Source organism: Setaria viridis, chromosome 8, assembly GCF_005286985.2.
Source record: "Setaria viridis chromosome 8, Setaria_viridis_v4.0, whole genome shotgun sequence".
NCBI lineage: Eukaryota > Viridiplantae > Streptophyta > Magnoliopsida > Poales > Poaceae > Setaria > Setaria viridis.
The window spans coordinates 4,765,719-4,783,785 of NC_048270.2; the positions used below are offsets into that span (position 1 = coordinate 4,765,719).

At 43.7% G+C, this 18,067-nt stretch overlaps 2 protein-coding genes, 1 long non-coding RNA gene and 1 pseudogene across 5 annotated transcripts; 1 reads left to right on the forward strand and 3 right to left on the reverse strand.

Moving 5' to 3' along the window:
- Window positions 1-1,110: 1,110 nt before the first annotated feature.
- Window positions 1,111-2,743, reverse strand: LOC117866224 (uncharacterized). Its single transcript, XR_004642810.2, has 2 exons — window positions 1,610-2,743; window positions 1,111-1,445 (listed from the first exon to the last, which is right to left on the reverse strand). It is a non-coding gene; the product is annotated as an uncharacterized lncRNA (long non-coding RNA).
- Window positions 2,744-3,071: 328 nt separating this feature from the next.
- Window positions 3,072-6,181, forward strand: LOC140220178 (uncharacterized; annotated as a pseudogene).
- A 1,323-nt stretch (window positions 6,182-7,504) lies between these two features.
- Window positions 7,505-10,204, reverse strand: LOC117866222 (uncharacterized). 3 transcript variants are annotated; one of them, XM_034750380.2, is made up of 2 exons: window positions 8,031-10,204; window positions 7,505-7,878 (listed from the first exon to the last, which is right to left on the reverse strand). In XM_034750380.2, the coding sequence occupies exon 1, from the start codon at window positions 9,906-9,908 to the stop codon at window positions 8,520-8,522; it is 1,389 nt and encodes a 462-aa protein (XP_034606271.1). In that variant the 5' UTR covers window positions 9,909-10,204; the 3' UTR covers window positions 7,505-7,878; window positions 8,031-8,519. The 3 variants fall into 3 exon arrangements, with proteins under 3 accessions (XP_034606271.1, XP_034606270.1, XP_034606269.1); XM_034750379.2 differs by having other exon boundaries at window positions 7,505-7,883; XM_034750378.2 differs by having other exon boundaries at window positions 7,505-7,948.
- A 135-nt stretch (window positions 10,205-10,339) lies between these two features.
- LOC117866221 (protein TPLATE) lies at window positions 10,340-18,067 on the reverse strand. The gene is made up of 7 exons (XM_034750377.2): window positions 16,860-18,067; window positions 14,760-15,356; window positions 13,761-14,122; window positions 13,312-13,612; window positions 12,101-12,223; window positions 11,238-11,693; window positions 10,340-11,113 (listed from the first exon to the last, which is right to left on the reverse strand). The coding sequence occupies exons 1-7, from the start codon at window positions 17,982-17,984 to the stop codon at window positions 10,613-10,615; spliced, it is 3,465 nt and encodes a 1,154-aa protein (XP_034606268.1). The 5' UTR covers window positions 17,985-18,067; the 3' UTR covers window positions 10,340-10,612.

Below are 18,067 nucleotides of genomic sequence, written 5' to 3' on the forward strand. Positions count from 1 at the left end.
TAATCTCTAAGCAACCAAATGAGCACTAGCTACTATGTGCGACTCTACATGAGCTGATACTGCATCGCCATCTTAAGCCTGCTAGCTCCTTCATTCGCTGTCCTATGGGTTTCGCTTATCTGGTGAATGGTAGACCGCAAATATGTTAGTCTTCGTATAGGCTATTAATTCATTTTACTGCTTTCTACTTATACCACCAAATGTTGTTGATCCCATTGACTTTGTGGACACTAATCACCAAAATTATATGTACCCTAAACTAAACCCGTTAACTTGTACAATGTTTCTGACAGTAATTTTGAGTGTCCAGCCACTTTTCTACTATAATTTGTGTCTTTCCCAATGGTTTTATCAAATTGCAACAAATGAACTAGTCACCCACCATTATAGTAGGTAATTAACCAAAATAATCACAAGCCACTGTCACTTGCTATGGTTTTAATAGCTATAGGGGCTTTACAAAACAGGGTATGAAAGTTAGGATGAAAATGACAAACTGAAGGGTTGTAATAAGGAAATGAACACATGCTTCAGCTGAACCTCGGATCCTAGGATCAGCTGGACTCGCTCAAAGCCATAAAAGCTGTCTAATTAGCCTGGCAGAAGAATTGAACCGATAGGGCAGATGACAAATTAAAGACACCACAGCCATATGCTTTATACTACTAAATATCTTTCTTTTTTTTGCGAGGATACTACTAAATATCTTTAACCTTTACCTTTACAAAGTCCTGCGGTGAAGATCGAGCTTGCCTGCAAACAAAGAACCATTCTGATCACCACAGACACAAAAGAAACGTATTAGTGTACTAGATGCACATTCGTCCAAAACCAAAGTTTTGATTCGATATGATGTTGTATTTTTTTAATTAGGTAGCCGCCTCTCTCTATCTCTCTCACGTTCTGCGTTCATCAATCCTTGTTGGTTTATCTTGCATTTATAAGTATAATCAGTATGAGCCATCTCTCTATGTTAGACTATTGTTAATGCCAATTCAACTCAACTGAGGCGCTTCGTACTTTTTTCTGTTCATATTTCCTAAGCTTCAGTCGAATGAATTCTCAAAGAACTGGAGGAGGAAGCGAGTACTGCTAGCTAGAAGCACCAGGAGCAACAACAAATATACTTTGATGGCTGGGACAGACAGGGGAATCCACGGTTGGTTCATATTTTTGTTGGTTCACATAAAAAATCGGCACTGGTTGTATGAGTGCGGCGAGCATATGGTGAGCTCCATGGTTCCCCGTTTCACTTCCTTCTCTCTTTATCGCTCTTAGACCTGGATATGGATTTCTGTCACGGTGTGGCCCTAGCGATTCAGTTGCGTTGGGCACATCATCCGTCCACAGCCATGAGGATGGCGGCTGAGGTGCAAGGGAGAAAGTCTGGCTGAAGATGTCGGACGACAACCTCTTACAGGGCATAAAAGTTGCTCGATTGAAACCTGCAGGATAATCAAATAGGTCAGACGATAAAGAGCTGATAGCCCTGTGCTTTGCCACTTAAATATTTAATCTTTACATTTAAAAATCCTGCAGTGGCTAGCCAGCTGCAAGCAAAGAACCATTCTGATGATGATGACCACAAATGGACGCAAAAGAGAAGTACCTAGACCTGGATGCTTACTTGCCCAAAACCAAAGTTTATCTGAGCCACCAGCCCCCTTGCTTCGAGCTTCTTGTTAGTTGTTACCATTCTCTCTGAGCCATCAGTCTCTCGGTCTGTCGTCCTGTTCATGAGTCGGTTATTGGACTACTGGTTCGATCTAATCAACAGAGTTGAGGTATGCAACTTATTTCATTGCACATATAAGTCCATTTGTAATGTGTAGTAGCATGCAAAAAGAAAAGGACATAATGCTTTGCGTGTTGGCCAGATCAGAGCGGAGACAAAATCAAGAGACGGGTCAGATCCTGAATAGAAATGGATCCGTTCCGGTGGTTGAAAAATGGAGGTTGCAGCGTTATTTCTCAAGATCTACTAGCTGCATACACCGCAGATTGCTCGAGCCGAGCTGACCAGCCGGTCAATCTCATCCATCATGCGTACTGAGGTAAATCGATTAGCTAGCGTCAAGCTCTGATTAGTTGCATCTTAATTACATAGCTGAATATAGTAGTGCATTAACTCATGCTCCTATTACAAGCTAGTAATTTTAAAGATGTAAATATTTTAAAGGAAATATAAGTATTGGATGTCCACGGATAAATATATAGCTAATCAAATATCAAAATTGCTTATCCTTACCCTCTCTCATCTGTTCATTTTCTAACGCAATACACACATAGATACTATGCATTTTTATCCCATTGTGATATGAAATTACTCTATATGCTTTTCTATTCTTATTCATATTTTCTATAAATTGCAATGTACCACGTTTAACGTATGTTTAATTAGAACCTTATCTTGAACTATGTCAGCTTTGATTGGAGCTGGGTACTCCATAAATTAAAAATTTGGCTTACCAATTTTGATCTTGCCTACTGCAATTTGTAACATTTTTTTCCTCCTCTTGAAGTCCTGACGACAGTTTTAGTTATTAGAATGGCATATGCAACACGAGAGTCAAATTTCCTCTAGGAAATTATATCGAAAGCTATGAGCATAGGAGTATATCTTTCTTAATTGTAGTTTAGTGTTATAATTGAATATCAATGCATATATAACTGTATGAATTTATTATGTTGCTAAACCATGAAAATCAATATGCACACTACTCCATGCATGCACACTATCTGATTTTGCTGGTTGAATTTATCGGGCTAACATAGCTAAAAGATAAGATTGAATACATGCATGTCGGCTATTTCTTTGAATCTAAGATTATTGATTTTTGTATTTTTCAAGGGTACAAAAAAGATTGTTCCATTATATTAAATTTTTTATTATTATCATGTCAACATATTGCACGTGTGTGCCTCACACATTTTTACTAGTATTAGTAATGATCGAACCTGCTAGAAGAGTATATACATCGTGCATTAGGTTATTTTCTTATAGTGGCACACGTGAGTAATTTAGATATAATTTAAGGGGATATTTGGAGTTTTTAATATTGAGTTTTTTTTAATAATGAGAGGTGAAACTTGCTAGTTTAGAAGTATATGTAGCAAGAACTTTGAATTGATTTTTTGCCAAATGAAATATGTGCGTAATTTAGATGTATATTTAAGAGTTTTTTAAAGTTATCTTTAATAAAGATAGAGGTGGGTGATTTAGATATAGATTCTAGGATTATTTAAGTTCTAGGTAATTTAGATGCAAATTTAGGATTATTTTAAGTCATTTTTTTATAATGGAAGAGGTGGTTAATTAGAAGCAACTAGATCTAAATGTATACTAATCAAATTATTATAATTACAATCTACCAAGTTGATGGTATGATGTTTATGTTTTCTTTTAAGAATTTCTAAGATTTATCTATTTTCTAGCGGAAATAACATGGAGGCCCTAAAAATAGCTTCCAATTAGTAAATAGTATTAAGGTAAGATTGTGGGCGCTCCCTTTTTTTAATATAATTTCCCTTCTTGATCTCAATCTGCCTTTATAAAAGATACGCAAACGATCATGCATGCATCTCCTTGGTCACACAGGACTGACGCATGCGCGCATTGCACGCAGGTTATCAACACGGACAGCATCTTCGAAGCTGCCAAACGTATTCTCAGAGAACTGGAGGAAGCTGCTGGTATTGCTACAAGCAGCAGCAGGCCCAATAATGTCATCTACTTCGACGGGTGGGATGGCCTGGGGGCAGCTGCAGCAGAGGAAGACCCGGCACCGCCTGGAAGCAGGAGAGCCCCTGCCGCTGCTGGTCCGGAGTTCTCGCATGTCTTTCACATCGACTGCTCCAAGTGGGAGAGCAGGAGAGCGATGCAAAGGACAATCGCAGAGAAGCTTGAGCTTCCCGCTCCGGTGATGGACATGCTGGACGCACAAGATGAGGAGGATGATTACCATGGCGTGGACAGGGGCTCCCGTGCAGGTCACGGAGGCGATATATCAACACATACAGAAGCTGATTATGAACAGCAGGTTCTTAGTGATTTTCCACAACGGGAGCAGCGAGGAGATCCATCTTGACAGCTTCGGCTTCCCTCTGTCCGGATACTCAAGGAACAAGGTCCTATGGTCATTCCAAGGGAGGTTCCGGCTCTACCCTAGGAAGAAGGTCGATAGGGCCTTGAAGAGCACGAGGACGATGACGGATGTCGTTATCTCGGCAAACACACAGGATCCTCACTGCCTGTCTGGCCTTTTGTCCTCCGAGGCTGAAGAAGTTGCACACGGGAGGAATACTATTGACAGCTTCTGTGACTGGTGGGCGGATGCTTCTCATCACCGGCAAGCCCGATATTGCTTCGAGTACATGATGAAGCTTTGCCACATGGGTAGTCAGTTGGTCGATTATGAGTTGACCACCCATGGCTGCAACTACTGGAGATGTGATGGCATCATGCGGCTACAACAGGAAGATGTTGGCACTGATGATGATGATGATGATAGATTATGGCTATATTGTGATGCTCTGCATTGCGAGATGCAACTGGATGTGGACTACTGCCAAAATCCATACTTGCCATATCTGGATCCAGTGGTACGGGGTTTGCCTGGGACACCATACTGGACTTCACCGACCTATGGGTCCATGATAATCCCCCATCAGCATGGTGTCGTTCCTAAAGGCATGTTCCAACAGTTCGACAAGCTTCGTGTGCTCAAGCTATCAGCTTGCTGGTTCAGCTTCACATCGCCACCGTTCCTCTGCTGCCACAGCCTTAGGTTTCTTTGGCTGGACCACTGCTATGATCAAGAGTGGAGAACAGAGGATGGAGAAGCGAAGGATGAGGATATTCATCGGTGCTTCAAAAGGCTATGGGTGTTGGACGTGCGCCATTCAAGCTCTAAGTTCTTGTCTGCAAAGATGATGGATTTCATGACTCAACTTAGGAAACTATACACTACTGGAAAAGTGCCTTCAGTACCGGTTTCTAACCCTCTTAGTATTGGTTGTGCAACCGGTATTTCTACTTCGGTATCCTTTAGTACCGGATCAAATAACCGGTACTAAAGGAATATTAAAAAATAAAAAAAATACGAAATCACCCCACCTGAGCCCGAGCCCCGCCGGCCTAAGCCCGAGCCCTCCCGCTGTCGTCCTCCCACCACGCCCTCCTGCTACCGCCCTTGGTCCCACTGCTGCCTAAAGGCCGGAGAGGAGGGGGAGAGGACGGAGTCCAGGCGGAGGGAGAGGGTGAGTCCGGGAAGATAAGATGGGTCGGGAAGATAAGATAAGATGAGTCCAGGCGGAGGAGATAGGGATGGGTGACCTCCTTTAGATTGGGAGCTCCAACCAATACTAATGGGTGGGGTGGAGTCTCCACCCGGTACTAAAGGCTCTCAGGTACTAAAGGCCCTCAGGCACATTAATACCAGGTGGAGGCGATGATGACCTTTAGTACCGGTAAGGGAGTCATGGAGAGCTCTTGGGGAACTAGCCGTTAGACCAAAACTAGTCGTTAGACTAATGCTCACATTAGTACCAGGTCAAAAACCAATCGGTACTAAAGGCTAAGACCAATACTCAGTTTTCTAGTAGTGATATGTGATGGGACAAGAGTTTGAAATGGACATGTTGCAGGAGGGGCTACACAACATTCGCAAGCTCCGAGTAATCAAGTCCAGTGCGATAGACTACAGAGATAGGAGAGTCATGTTCTCAGGGAAGGACAAGATGGAGCTTCTTGACTTTTCAGGATATGATGGCAACATTGAGAGTTTATCTGTGGAAAGCAACTGCAGCAGCCTTGAGACTGTCATCATTGACGGATCTGATGCGTTAAAAGGGATTTCCTTGAAAGGTTGTGCTAAACTGAAGAGTCTGCAGTTGAGCGGGTTGTTCCTGCAGCTATACAGCCTAGACCTCAGTGGTACAGCAGTGAAAAACACTAGATTTCAGTGCAATGACTGCCCCGAATCTTGACGAACTCTTTCTACTTGACTGTGAGAAGCTTTGTGCAATCCTATGGCAACCACGAAGTGAAGGCAGGAGGAAAAGATACTTGAGTAAGCTGCGAATTAACACCACCCAAAAGGAGGTCACGGCTGCAGCTGATTCAGGAAGCAGATCACCTGCTGAATTTGATTGGCATATTTGTGTAAGAGATGCAAGCTAGGCTCCTTGGATCGCTTGAGTCCATCAAAGATTATTTTGGTCCCAACAATGCGTTCGTAGAGATTTCCACAACGGCATCCCTTACTCGTCCCGATGCCGATGTTGATTGAAGTAGAAAAGGTGCCGGGATCAAGAGTAGTAGCAGTGGGCAGCAAGTGCATGTAAACCTGCAGCAGGTCAAAGATAATGCAATTGTATGCCGATGTCGCAGCAGGATACTGGTGTCATCCCAAGGCTGCTACATCCACATAGAAGACAAGATTACCAGGACCAAATTACAAACAGCAAGTCATATTATAGTACGACCGGGATTTATATATGGTGCTAAGATCCTGCATCTGCATGATAGCATGATAACGTGTTGTATTGAACATTTGATACGTTTTTGACCAATAGATGAACTAACATCCAAGGATATGGAATATTCTATCAAACAGGTAATTAACTTGCTTCCCCTGTTGAGGGGTAACCTGCTGGTAACCCGTAAGTTTTGGCCAGTTACCCATCCAGAATTCAAACAAAAGGGGGAAAAGAAAAGGCACCCACCAGCAACCCTACGGTTTTTTATGCCGGCCTATGTCAGGTGTTTATTATGCTTGCATTTTTTAATCCATGCTTCAAACTGAATAAACTAATTGCACACTGCACATCATGCATAAAAGCAGAAACCAATCAATCCAAAACCACACATGTACAAGGTAAAGTGACGAAAGCAATACCTTGATCAGCAGGAAGCACAGTGAAGACACCTGAGGCAAGCCCACGGATGGCAGGCCCAACAACTGCAGTTCCTCAAACAAACTGGGGAAGAATGCACCAGAGACAGCAGCAACTGCAATCTTAGAAAAACGCTGAGAAGCAAATCCCACATGCATCATCAATCATAGAGGGCAGCAGCAAACACTAAACACATTCACTGATTTCATGTATGCCAAACAGTCATATTCATGCAAATATACCAGAATCGACAAACTAAATGCTATGTAAAATTAGTTTACACTTCCACAAATACACACTTAATTTTTTCCTTGGACATGCAAGAGAGCTTATCAGTCCAAGTACAAGCCTCCCCTTAAAGGGATGAACTCAACTCATAATCATACCCACCAAAAACAACAGGACTACACACGCGCCACTAGAAAAAAAAAACACACGACCCGACGCACACTACGGCTGAAACTAATCCAGCCAGAGGGGTGTAAAACAAATAAACACACACTATTGATGCAAACATTTGAAGGAGAACAGAAAAATGAAGGTTCGCCTTATGGCACAGCATAAATTCCTGCTCTCTTGAGAAGAACAGTAGATTGTTCATATGAAATAAATGGAAAGACAAAAGATTAATGTTTGCATTAACTCAATTGTGATGATATCTATTATTTTACTAAATTGCACATCATCGGCCGACTGCCAGAGTTTTAGACCAAAATATCAAAATTTGTTTGCAGCATCATTCCTGTCCATCGACATAGTTATGTGATTAAGTGTTGTGTAGTATTCCATTGGTACAGAATTCGCTTCAGACAGATAAATTGTGAGATAAGTATCACCCAAAGAGAATAAGATTCTTTCTTCACCCACTCCAAAAGAATTAATGAACCAAATAAAAAGGATAACAACATATTGCTTTGTACTATGCTGCAACATCTTCATTTCATGACTGCATACTGTGCGTCCATCCAATCGGGGGCAACTCTGTTCTGAATCAATGACCAACAACCATCCAAAAGAGGGCATCATTAGTATTTCGCTCCATGGGATTTAACTGTACCAAAAGTGCAGGACAATAAGCTATGAAATATAGCAAACAGAGGCAATTTACTTGAAATTATAAAAACTATAATTACCTTCTGTTGGAAATTTGGAATACATGTAGTCACCAAGAGTTGATTCCAACACCTCAAACTCTTTTCACCTAAAACCAATATGATGAAAGGTGAAGTTTTAAACCATGGAGGGATCGCTTCCTGCACATATACAGAGCTGTTACCATCTGGCAACTAGAGGTCATGAGTGCATCAGCCTACGCCAAGCAGTAATCATGTGCATCAGCCCTTGTTCATTGATTTTCAATAAACATTTGGGTTTGAGGGTGGCATGGCTTGCTGCGCACTTTAACATCCCCAGCCTATGGAGCCTCCAATAACCGATTTACAGGAGTAGCACCTTTATAAAGATAACACAGTTCTGGTTTCCTTGATGTGGGGCATGATGCACACTGATCGACTGGTTAGGTGCTTCATCATTCATCTCCGTAAAGGATCATCTATTCAGTCTTCACTGAATTGTCCATTTCACGGGAGCATCCAGTCAGGTTGCGGATCTTTTTTCTTGGACTAAGACCGCAGCAGCCTAGACATATATAATGCTGATCGGACTTTCCTCAAATCATTTTTAAACCCTGCACTACGAAGCCCGGAAATGACAGCACGCTTTGCAGACGCTAGAACATTATTCCCTTCATGCAAGCAGATCCGCAAAAATTTGGATGCCATATGGTACCTACCCACCTTACATAGACCATGGACTAGTGAAGTGTAAGTAAAATCATCCTTTAGCTTCATGCTGTGCAGTACTTTGATGGCTGCATCCACCTCATGAGATTTGCATAGTGCGTCAATCAAGCAATTGTATGCCACAACATTTGATTGCATGCCCATCATCTCCATGGACCATATCTGCTTCTCTGCTTCCCCGATTTGCCCCATCTTGCACAGACCATTAACCAAAATTGAGAATGTGTACTCATCACTCTCCAGACCACCTTCTTCCATCATGTTCAACAGCTCAAACGCATCGTCCAGCTTCCCTTCCTGGCATCGCAGGTGGATCAGGGTGTTGTAGCACACATTGTCAATAGTGGAACCGCTTTGTATCATGAGCTCACAATAGGTATTGGCTTCCTGCATCCGGCCCTTCTTGACAAGCGCACTGATCACCGTCGTGTACGGGAAGGCATCTGAAATGTACCCTCCTTCAAGCAGGGACAAAAAGGTCTCCAAACCCTGATCAAACCTGCCGTACCTAAAGCAGCACTTCATAACCGTCGTGTATGTGACAGCATTCGGAGCATGCTCGGTACTCCCCAGCTCCTTAAGGACCATGCGGGCATAGCCCACCTTGCCTGACTTGCACAGCCCGTTGATCATTGTGTTGTAAGTGACAATGCCAATGGGGAGACCCACCCTCTGCAGGTACCTGAACATCCTGTACGCGTTCGTCGCGTGGCCGGTCCTGAACAGCCCGTCGAGCATCGTGTTGTAAGTCGTGGCACTCGGCGTGACGCCCTTCTCCGCCATATCGGCGAACACCCGGTAGGCGTCCTCCGGGTGGCCGGACCGGAACAGGCAGTGCATGAGCGCGTTGTAGCTCCACGAGTCGGGGGCGACGCCCGAGCGGATCATTTCGTCGAACAGGTCGAGGGCGCGCATCGTGAGCCCGCGCCGCGCCGCGCCCGAGATGAGGGAGTTGTAGGTGACGGCGTCGGGGCTCACCCTGGCCTCCCGCATCCGGTGCACGACAGCGAGCGCCGCGTCGAGCCCCGCGGCCCGGCAGTACGCGGCGAGGAGGGTGTTGTAGGTGACGACGTCGGGGGGCAGGCCGAGGCGGATGGCGTCGACGAGGACGGACTCCGCGCGGTCGAGGCAGCCCCCGCGGCAGAGCGCGGCGAGGGTGACGTTCATCAGCCGCGTGGAGAGGTGCAGCAGCGCCCGGGACCGGGCCATGGTTCCGCTTCCTCCTCCTCCCCGCCGACGAGATACTCTCTTCCGGGCTCGGCAGCGCTCCGCTTGCTCCCTCGACTCCCATACAGCTCCCTCGCTGTCTGACGGCTCGCTACGAGCAAGGCGGACGCCTTGTCATGGAGAGGCAGCTCGGCTGCAGGCGTCGGCGGGAGGTCGGTGGTTCAGTGGCGGCGCCGCCGCCGCCGCCGGGTCTGGGGAGAAGGGAGGTGGGAAACAGGGGGATGCGCAGACCGCGCAAGAGAGAGGAGGGCTGCTAGCGGGCCCCACATGTCATTGAACTTCACAATTGCTTTGTCCCCGCTAGTCAGTGGGGAGGATTTTTCAAAAAATTCGTCAGTGAGAAGGACGGATTACTGTATTATTAACAAGTTTAATTTTCTTTCACGATAGTATCTCCGAGAGAAAAAAAAATCTTTCAATTACAAGACACTTCTTTCATATAAAATAATGGTAAGTCAACAATGATATCCCTACTCTCTTGTACAATTGATCTTCACACCAAAGCTTAAAATGCTATGTTACAAAATAGTCTGTTCGTAATGCAACAATATCTGCGAATACAATGAACAAATCAGCGACCGCGGCAGTACACCAGTGAGCGAAGTCAGCAGGGTACATACGCAAAAAAATGGAAAACAATACAAAAATTATACAGGCGAGCAAAATACACACAATCCAAATCGATCTCACTGCGCTTTCATGGCTTTCTCCTTGCACAGCTGGTGCCACTCCTGCAGCACGGCGGCCTGGAGGGCACGGTGCTCGGCTTCCTCCGCGGTGAGCTTGGAGAGTGTCGAGGGGCCCTTGGGATTCCCGAATCCATCCAGTTCCTCACTCTGCTTTCGCTCCTCTTCCTCCTCTTGCTCGGTCTTGGCGGGCGGGACCTTTGGCTTGGCCGCCTTGAGAATGGCGAGCCTCTCCATAGAGATCTTCAGCCGCTCGGCAGCAGCACTCTTCACCTCATCCTCGGGCATGTATTCCACAGCACCATCGGTGATATCATCCAACCATCCCTGGAGGTCAGCTTCGATCTCTCTAGTGATTGATTCATCAGATGCACGCATGACGAATTTGCAGATCATTGTGGTGGTCTCATCACCCAGGTCAACGTTCCGGCTGACTTCACTTGCGCCAAAGATCATCATGCCCACGAACCCACCAAACCAAGTCTTTGCAGCATAACACAACTGTAGGATATTCAAGTGATAAGTTATCAAACAAAATGTTTGCTAATTACATACAGGAAAGGAACTAGACACTGGCATTACAGCATCTAAGTATGCTTAAGTGATACAGCATATTAACGCTTACCTGAAATCCAGCCACTGTTCGAATGAAATGTGAACAGACTTGATGGAAAGGCTTGGAGGAAATTGACTTCAATCCGCTGAGGAAAGGAGAGCTATCGTACTGCTGAGCAGCAGTGGCCTTGAAACCACTGCCTTCATATGTGTATGTGCCAGTGCACTCCACCATGGCTGGCAGGCTAGGCCACAGCCGGAAATACTCAACTGGAGAGCATTCTAATGGTAGTAGAAGCTCAGCAAGAGGAAATTTGTAGGGTTGGCACCGCAAGACAATTGGCTCCCCAAGCTCTGGCCGAAGTGAGCGCTTCTGCCTCATCATCTGCGAATCCTCTTCTGCATAATCTCCTTCATAGTCCGCAGATCCCCCACTTCCATAGAATGGGTAATACAAGACTTGAACCCAGAGTGAGCATCTCTCAAAATGTGAAACTCCTACAGTCACACTACTTTGCACCGGATCCTGCAGAATTGAAAATGCATAAGTTGATCATGATGCCAATGCTTATCCAAGCATACAATATTATGGTATTTTTTAAAATTTGTTGATAGACCATATTTATTTCTTGTTGGACACAATCTGTCTGGATACAAGATATGAAACCCACTGCGTGTTTACTGGTTGTTTCAGACACTGGTTATAAATAGAAGAATGAGAAACAAATAATAGAGAAAGCAATGTAAGCCTTCTCAACTGACACATTTTTCTAGCACATTATAAAATATTGAGCTAGAAACTTGATGGTCAGATGCAAATGGGTTGTCTCAGTGTACAAGGCAGAGAAGAGGTGGTAAAGTTTACTAGCACTTTCAGATCATTTTTTCATAAGGAAACTGCAGTCTACAGTATGGACACATTTAAAAAAGCACCTGGGAAACAAGATTCCGAAGGTGCCGAACTGTGCGAGAGAAGCCATCCATATAGTAAAGCGCTCCAGAGAGGCCAACACGGATGTCCACTCGGTTGAGTTCCAGCTCGGTCAAATTTAAAATCTGCAACAGCACACATTAGTCAAAAGACATGATGATAAATTCAAAATCAAACAACTTCAACATGCGAAAAAGTCACGCATAGTTTTTTTGGAAAAAGTATATTTTTCATCCCTCAAGTATTGCAATAGTGTGACATTAACCCCTCATGTTTCATTTGGTGCAAATCAATCCCTTAACTAACTAAACCGATGCATTTATCATCCCCACCTTAGTTTAACAGTAGTTTAGTGCCATCTAATGGCGGTTTATGCTGCGTAATCATCTGATTAATCCATGCTTAGCATGTCATATGCTGAGTTGAAGATATAAAGCCCAAAAAAAATCAATAACCCTCGAAATTGCTTATCCAATAAAAAATTTATCGGAAAAATTAACGGAATCGATTCGCACCGAACTATTATAGCAATTGACTCAACATTAGACATTGCTAAGCAGTGACTAGCAAGATGATTACATGGCCTAAACCGATGTTCTATAACACTAAATCATTGCTGAACTAAGGTGGGGATGATAAATGCACCAGTTTAGTTAGTTAAGGGGTTGAGTTGCACCAAATGAAACATGAAGGAAAATGTCACACTTTTGCAATACTTGAGGGATGAAAAGTACATTTTTTCCTAGTTTTTTTTAACTAATCTACCAGATGGCAAGTGCCCTTAACCCCTTGCACTAAATGCTGCAGCCAAAAATGAAGTCTCATCGGAGTGAAGGCTAATGCAATAAGTGAATGCTAAAACTTAAGACTAATGTGTCTTACAAATGGAAACATCAAGGCCACTATATTTTGAAGTTTGCATACTTGTATATGAACATCAAGTGTGGCCACTATTTTCAGTAGTTTGTCTATTTATATAAGAATCTTCGTTCCTAGCACAGCTAATGAAGTAGCAAGTAAATGCTAGAAGAAAACACTAAATAACTTTATTTAAGAAAATTCCTTGATGCTATAATCAAACATTAGTATAATTAAATTCAGAATCAGAATGTGAGATCCCAAAGCAGCATTAGCAGTAAACATGACTGAAAAGTACATTTCAATATAGATATTCTTAATCAAACAGAGAAAAGATGCATCGATCAGGCCATACCTTTAGATGTAGGGTGATTCTGCCATCATTTGGATCTGCTAAATGGTATGCTTCAATGTAGCATGGATCACTGCTGCCAGTCAAAGTACAGGCTTTTGGAAGCTCTTTATGCAAGGCACCAATTCCCTTTGTTTGCAGGAGAGTTAATTGACTAGGATTCGGCCTCCACAACTCCCGAATGGCCTTATGAACTAATCCCTCCAATTTCCTATCTTGGGCAGCAGATGCCTCTGAAAATTGAACAGTAAGTTTGTGGTGGCTAAACGGATAATCCCCTGTAGCATCACCTACACCAACCCACCTGAAACATTGGAACGTAGGGCATGATTCATAATCAGTCCAAATACATGTAACAGTAGAACTTATATTCACGTACAGTATTTTTACATATTTATGCAAATGCTATGGACACAAGTGACACAATTAGTTGAGTTCCAAAATGCACTCACCTGTTATCTGGATGGTTTGTTACATATTTTATTACTTGCAAGACATAACGTGACTGATGCTTGGTGACAGAATCAGCTGAAGTACTTGCCCTAAATTCTTCCAGTTCTTTACTGATAAGTTGGCCTGCTCTTGCATTTCTTGCTCCCAAACGTTGAGCACATATTAGGACAGCCTGCACATCTTGTATCCTATTTGACGTAGTAGCAGATGAATCGGTGTTGAATAATATCTTATGCATGTTAGATATGATAATATTCAATGGATCCTCTGGGTCATCAGCTAAAAGGGGGTCCAGACCTTCAAGATCAAAATGTTCAGAAATTGCCCATATCAAGCGTGAAGATATTCGTGGAGTATGAACCTGGAAGATACAGTTAATCAAATTTAATAATCTTATAGGCCATTCTGGAAAAGAAAACAAAGATCATGAATTATGTTGCTATTGGTCTTTTATTCACAGTTTAAAAAAATTGGCTGCATATACCAATGTAGGAAAGCTTCTTTAAGAGAGGATCGATGAATAGATCTTGAAAGGAAAACATAGCAAAAACATGCATAATCAGATCTAAACGAAGGTAAAGCTTTGGCGAAGCAGAAGCATTTCTCTATTTCTATACTAAATAAGATATATATCTTGTTTACAAAAAAGATGTCTGGGGGTTCAAGTTTTACACGAATCAGATATATGCAACAAGTAAAACAGTATATACTAGTGAAAAAGCTATATCATATATGTTAAGTGAAAAAACACTAGAAGCAATTCAAAAATTTTCATTCACAAGAGAAACAATATTGAATGTTCTCATTGGGTAAACCTGAAATTATTTTATTTGGTTGATAGGTTGATAAATCAACAGCATGTGCATGATAAAACACAGCCATGCCATTGAGTTGTGACCCAGCACTGAATAAACACACTTAGATTTTAACTGGTATTTAAAAACATATGGAGGTACAGTTAAATGTTGACATTCAAGAAAAGCAAAAAGGATCATAACCTCACGAAGATCCCTGATAAGCTGTAGCTGCAAATTTCTAAGTCGTGTCTCATTCAGAATCTGATCTTGAGATGCACCAGCTTTAATTGTCTTCACACCACCTCTAGTATCATATATATGACAAAGCCTTACAAGCAACTTTAGGTAGCAGTCAATTGCATATGTACGGCCATCGCAGTCCCAAAGAACACATGGTCTGCAAACTTCCACCACATCCAAAGCAGGTTCCGTCCAATTCAGTGCACCATAACCAGTTCCATAGGCTAATGCTCCTATAACTCTGCTCTCTGTCCCAGAATTCTTAAACTCAGGTAGTGGAAGAGATAGCTGGAAACAGCTTTCAACCAGGGAGGCCACCAGCTCTTCTCTGAACAAGTTTTTGCTTGTTACGCTATTTAGATCTTCCTTCACCCTCACATCCTCAAAAAGCGATATCACATCTGTTCCTGGAACAGGCTTCTGACCTCTTCGAACACTTTCCTTTGCAAACAGATCAACACAAAGAGCAGTCCGACATATACATGCCAATGCATGCATACGATCTGATTCTGCTCTCAAGTTTCTCACCATCTGAAGCAACCTTTTGAACAGAGAGACCTGTGTCATAGCACATGCTCCCATAAATCCATTTTGAACATAAATTCAAAAAATTCTACACTAAAATAAAAATTATTCCTCTAACACAGCAATGTATCCAAAAGTTATCCAGCAGTAATGCAGAGAGGTAACTGATTGAATCATCAGTGGCTTTAGCTTTTGCATAGTCCAATTCAAGCATAATTATGGATATCACTGAGGGAATAATCCAAATTATGAATGCACAGGGCATAAGTATCAAACACTTAAATTTAATTTGATAGCAAGGGCACAGCATTATAACATTAATGGGATCAAGTTGCAGGACTGGCCTATCACCAAATAACCTAATTACAGATAATGCACAGACTATAAGATATATAAGTGCAAAGGAACTGTATCCAGCTATGGTTGCTTATACTACAACTACAATGAAATATTAGAAATAAACACAATAAACTCTAATCTATGATAAGCATACAACTACATAAATAATTAATTTGTGTGGAAAATACTGTATTTGATTGTACAGTTAGAATTTGGAAACCCAGGCAAGAACTAGGCCTATTTTCTACTCTCCATATTTAAGTATGAAAGATGATCATTGGATGATGCATATTTGAATGGGTTAAATAGAAAAGACGTATCATTTAACAACATCTCAGGAAATCAAGTTTAGTTAAAGTAGATGGACACCAATAAGTGCATGGAGGCCCAAAACGAATTATTTGTCATTTGTCAATTTTATACACTGCTGGCCTGTTGCGGAAAATAAGGAAATGGGCTTTTTAAACGTTCAAATAAGATTGAGATGGTACTGCCCTTCGGTTGTGTTAGCCAAATTTTTTCTAACTATGTAGATTAAGAACATATAATATCATAAAAAATTCATTGTTAAAAAACTTTTCAATGTATTCACTTTATTTGAATTAACATAATTTCAGAGAAAGAACTAGTTACAATCCTGGAGAACATGTCAGTGTCCTAAACGACATTTGCAAACAGGGGAGATTGTATCTTATAGCATGATTACATATATTTGGTTGCTTTAAGCAGTACATATTAGAACTATAACTACAAAGCACTGAACCCTGGCGATATTGAGAATTCAGATTACAAATCAAATTCAGTTCAAGCTCATGTATTTTTGCTCTGGCACACTCAAAACAAACGCTAAATTGTCAGACTACATGCTATTAGAACAAGTTTGCAAACCCTAACAAATAAGACTTTATTGCCATCCAAGGGCAGGCTATGATTTAATAGATCAGCTACAAGTGATGACAGTAAAATGCTGTATTCGCCAAATGTAACTGCCTCCTAGATTACTTTATACAAAGAAGCTACTACTATCAGCAAGTAACAGCATGAACTTAAACACACACTTACAGGATCCTTTATGTTACAGTTGACAGTTGAAACGGCGCTAAAAATGCGATAACTAAATTTACCATGGAGACATTGCTAAGGCAATAATCAAAAGGGATATGCTAAAATGATATGTTAAAGCGATTGATTCAGCACCTGCATTCCAAGATCCAGCAAATGGAGATTGGTCACAACAGCCCTGACAATCGTCTCCCTCATTGACGAGAACTCTTGACGGTCCCATAGTGTCAGGATTGCAATAATAGCAGCTGAAGCCCACTCTGGCTTGCCTCCAGGCACATCTGCGAGCGCCAGCATATTGATCCCCACCTCAAACACCAGTGGTGGATCGAGTGAGCTAAGGAACGGCAACAAGTGCGAGACAATGTCTGACACCCCCACCAATTTCTCTGCACTCGACTCCACGCTATCAGCAATTGAAGTGTCCCCTGGCTTGGCAATCCGTCGCAACGTGTTTACAACACCAGAAGCAACCATTTTCGCCGCATGCACCAGAGGGTACACAGTGACCCGGAAGCTCTCCACAGGCATCACCATGGTGCGAGCAATCAGCATGTTGCGCCTGGACCAAATGAAGTCGATGGCATCAGCCGCCCACTGGGCGCGCACTGCGAGCGCACCCTCTCCATCAACAAGCTTGTCACCAGCAAGCCGGCTCATGCGACGCCCCTCAAGCTCCTGAAACAGCCGTGCAAGGGCCTCAAACGCGCTGGCGGAAACCGCGTCTGCGGAGTCCAGCGCAAGCTCGGCCAGGCGGCCCCACCACGTGGTGGCGTGCGCCATGAGGGAGGGGTTCGTGGAGCACATGAGCGCGAGGTCATCCCGCGGGAGGAGGGAGGACAGAGATGTGACGGCAGCGAGGCGCAGCGACTCAGCGGGCGAGGAGAGAGCAGCAGCGATGTCGGCGTGGGCGGAGGAGAGGAGCGAAGGGAGCAGGTGGGAGGGGAGGGATGGGAACGAGGCGATGGAGGAGGCGGCGACGTCGGGGTCTGGGAAGGAGAGGTCGGAGCTGAGGGAGGAGAGGAGGAGCGGGTCGAGGAGGTCGGGCGGCAGCGGGAGCGCCCGGAGGAGATCGAGCGCGAGGCGCTTGCAGACGGCGGAGGAGGGCGCCGACAGGATCTCGGTGGCGGCGGTGCGGGCGAGCGCGGAGACGTCCCGCCCCGCGGCGCACTGCTGCAGGGCCTGCAGCAGCGCGGAGGACTGCCGGAGCGCGTCCGAGGAGCGGAGGTCGGTGGTGATCTGCGCGATGAGGAGGTCCATCGCGCCCCCGAGGTGGAGGGGCTCCGGCGATCGCCGGAGCTGGGGGAGAGGGGTGGTGGCCTAGATCTGAGGGAGACGAGTGA

Bases quoted from the DNA above. Each gene is read 5' to 3' on its own strand.
- LOC117866221 (XM_034750377.2), bottom strand. From the start codon at position 17,984: ATGGACCTCCTCATCGCGCAGATCACCACCGACCTCCGCTCCTCGGAC. The intron at 15,357-16,859 runs GTGCTGAATCAA...GCTATGACACAG, and splicing joins TGCTGGATCTTGGAATGCAG to GTCTCTCTGTTCAAAAGGTT. The intron at 11,694-12,100 runs GTGCTTTTTTAA...TCAATTCTGCAG, and splicing joins TTCGGAATCTTGTTTCCCAG to GATCCGGTGCAAAGTAGTGT.
- LOC117866222 (XM_034750380.2), bottom strand. From the start codon at position 9,908: ATGGCCCGGTCCCGGGCGCTGCTGCACCTCTCCACGCGGCTGATGAAC.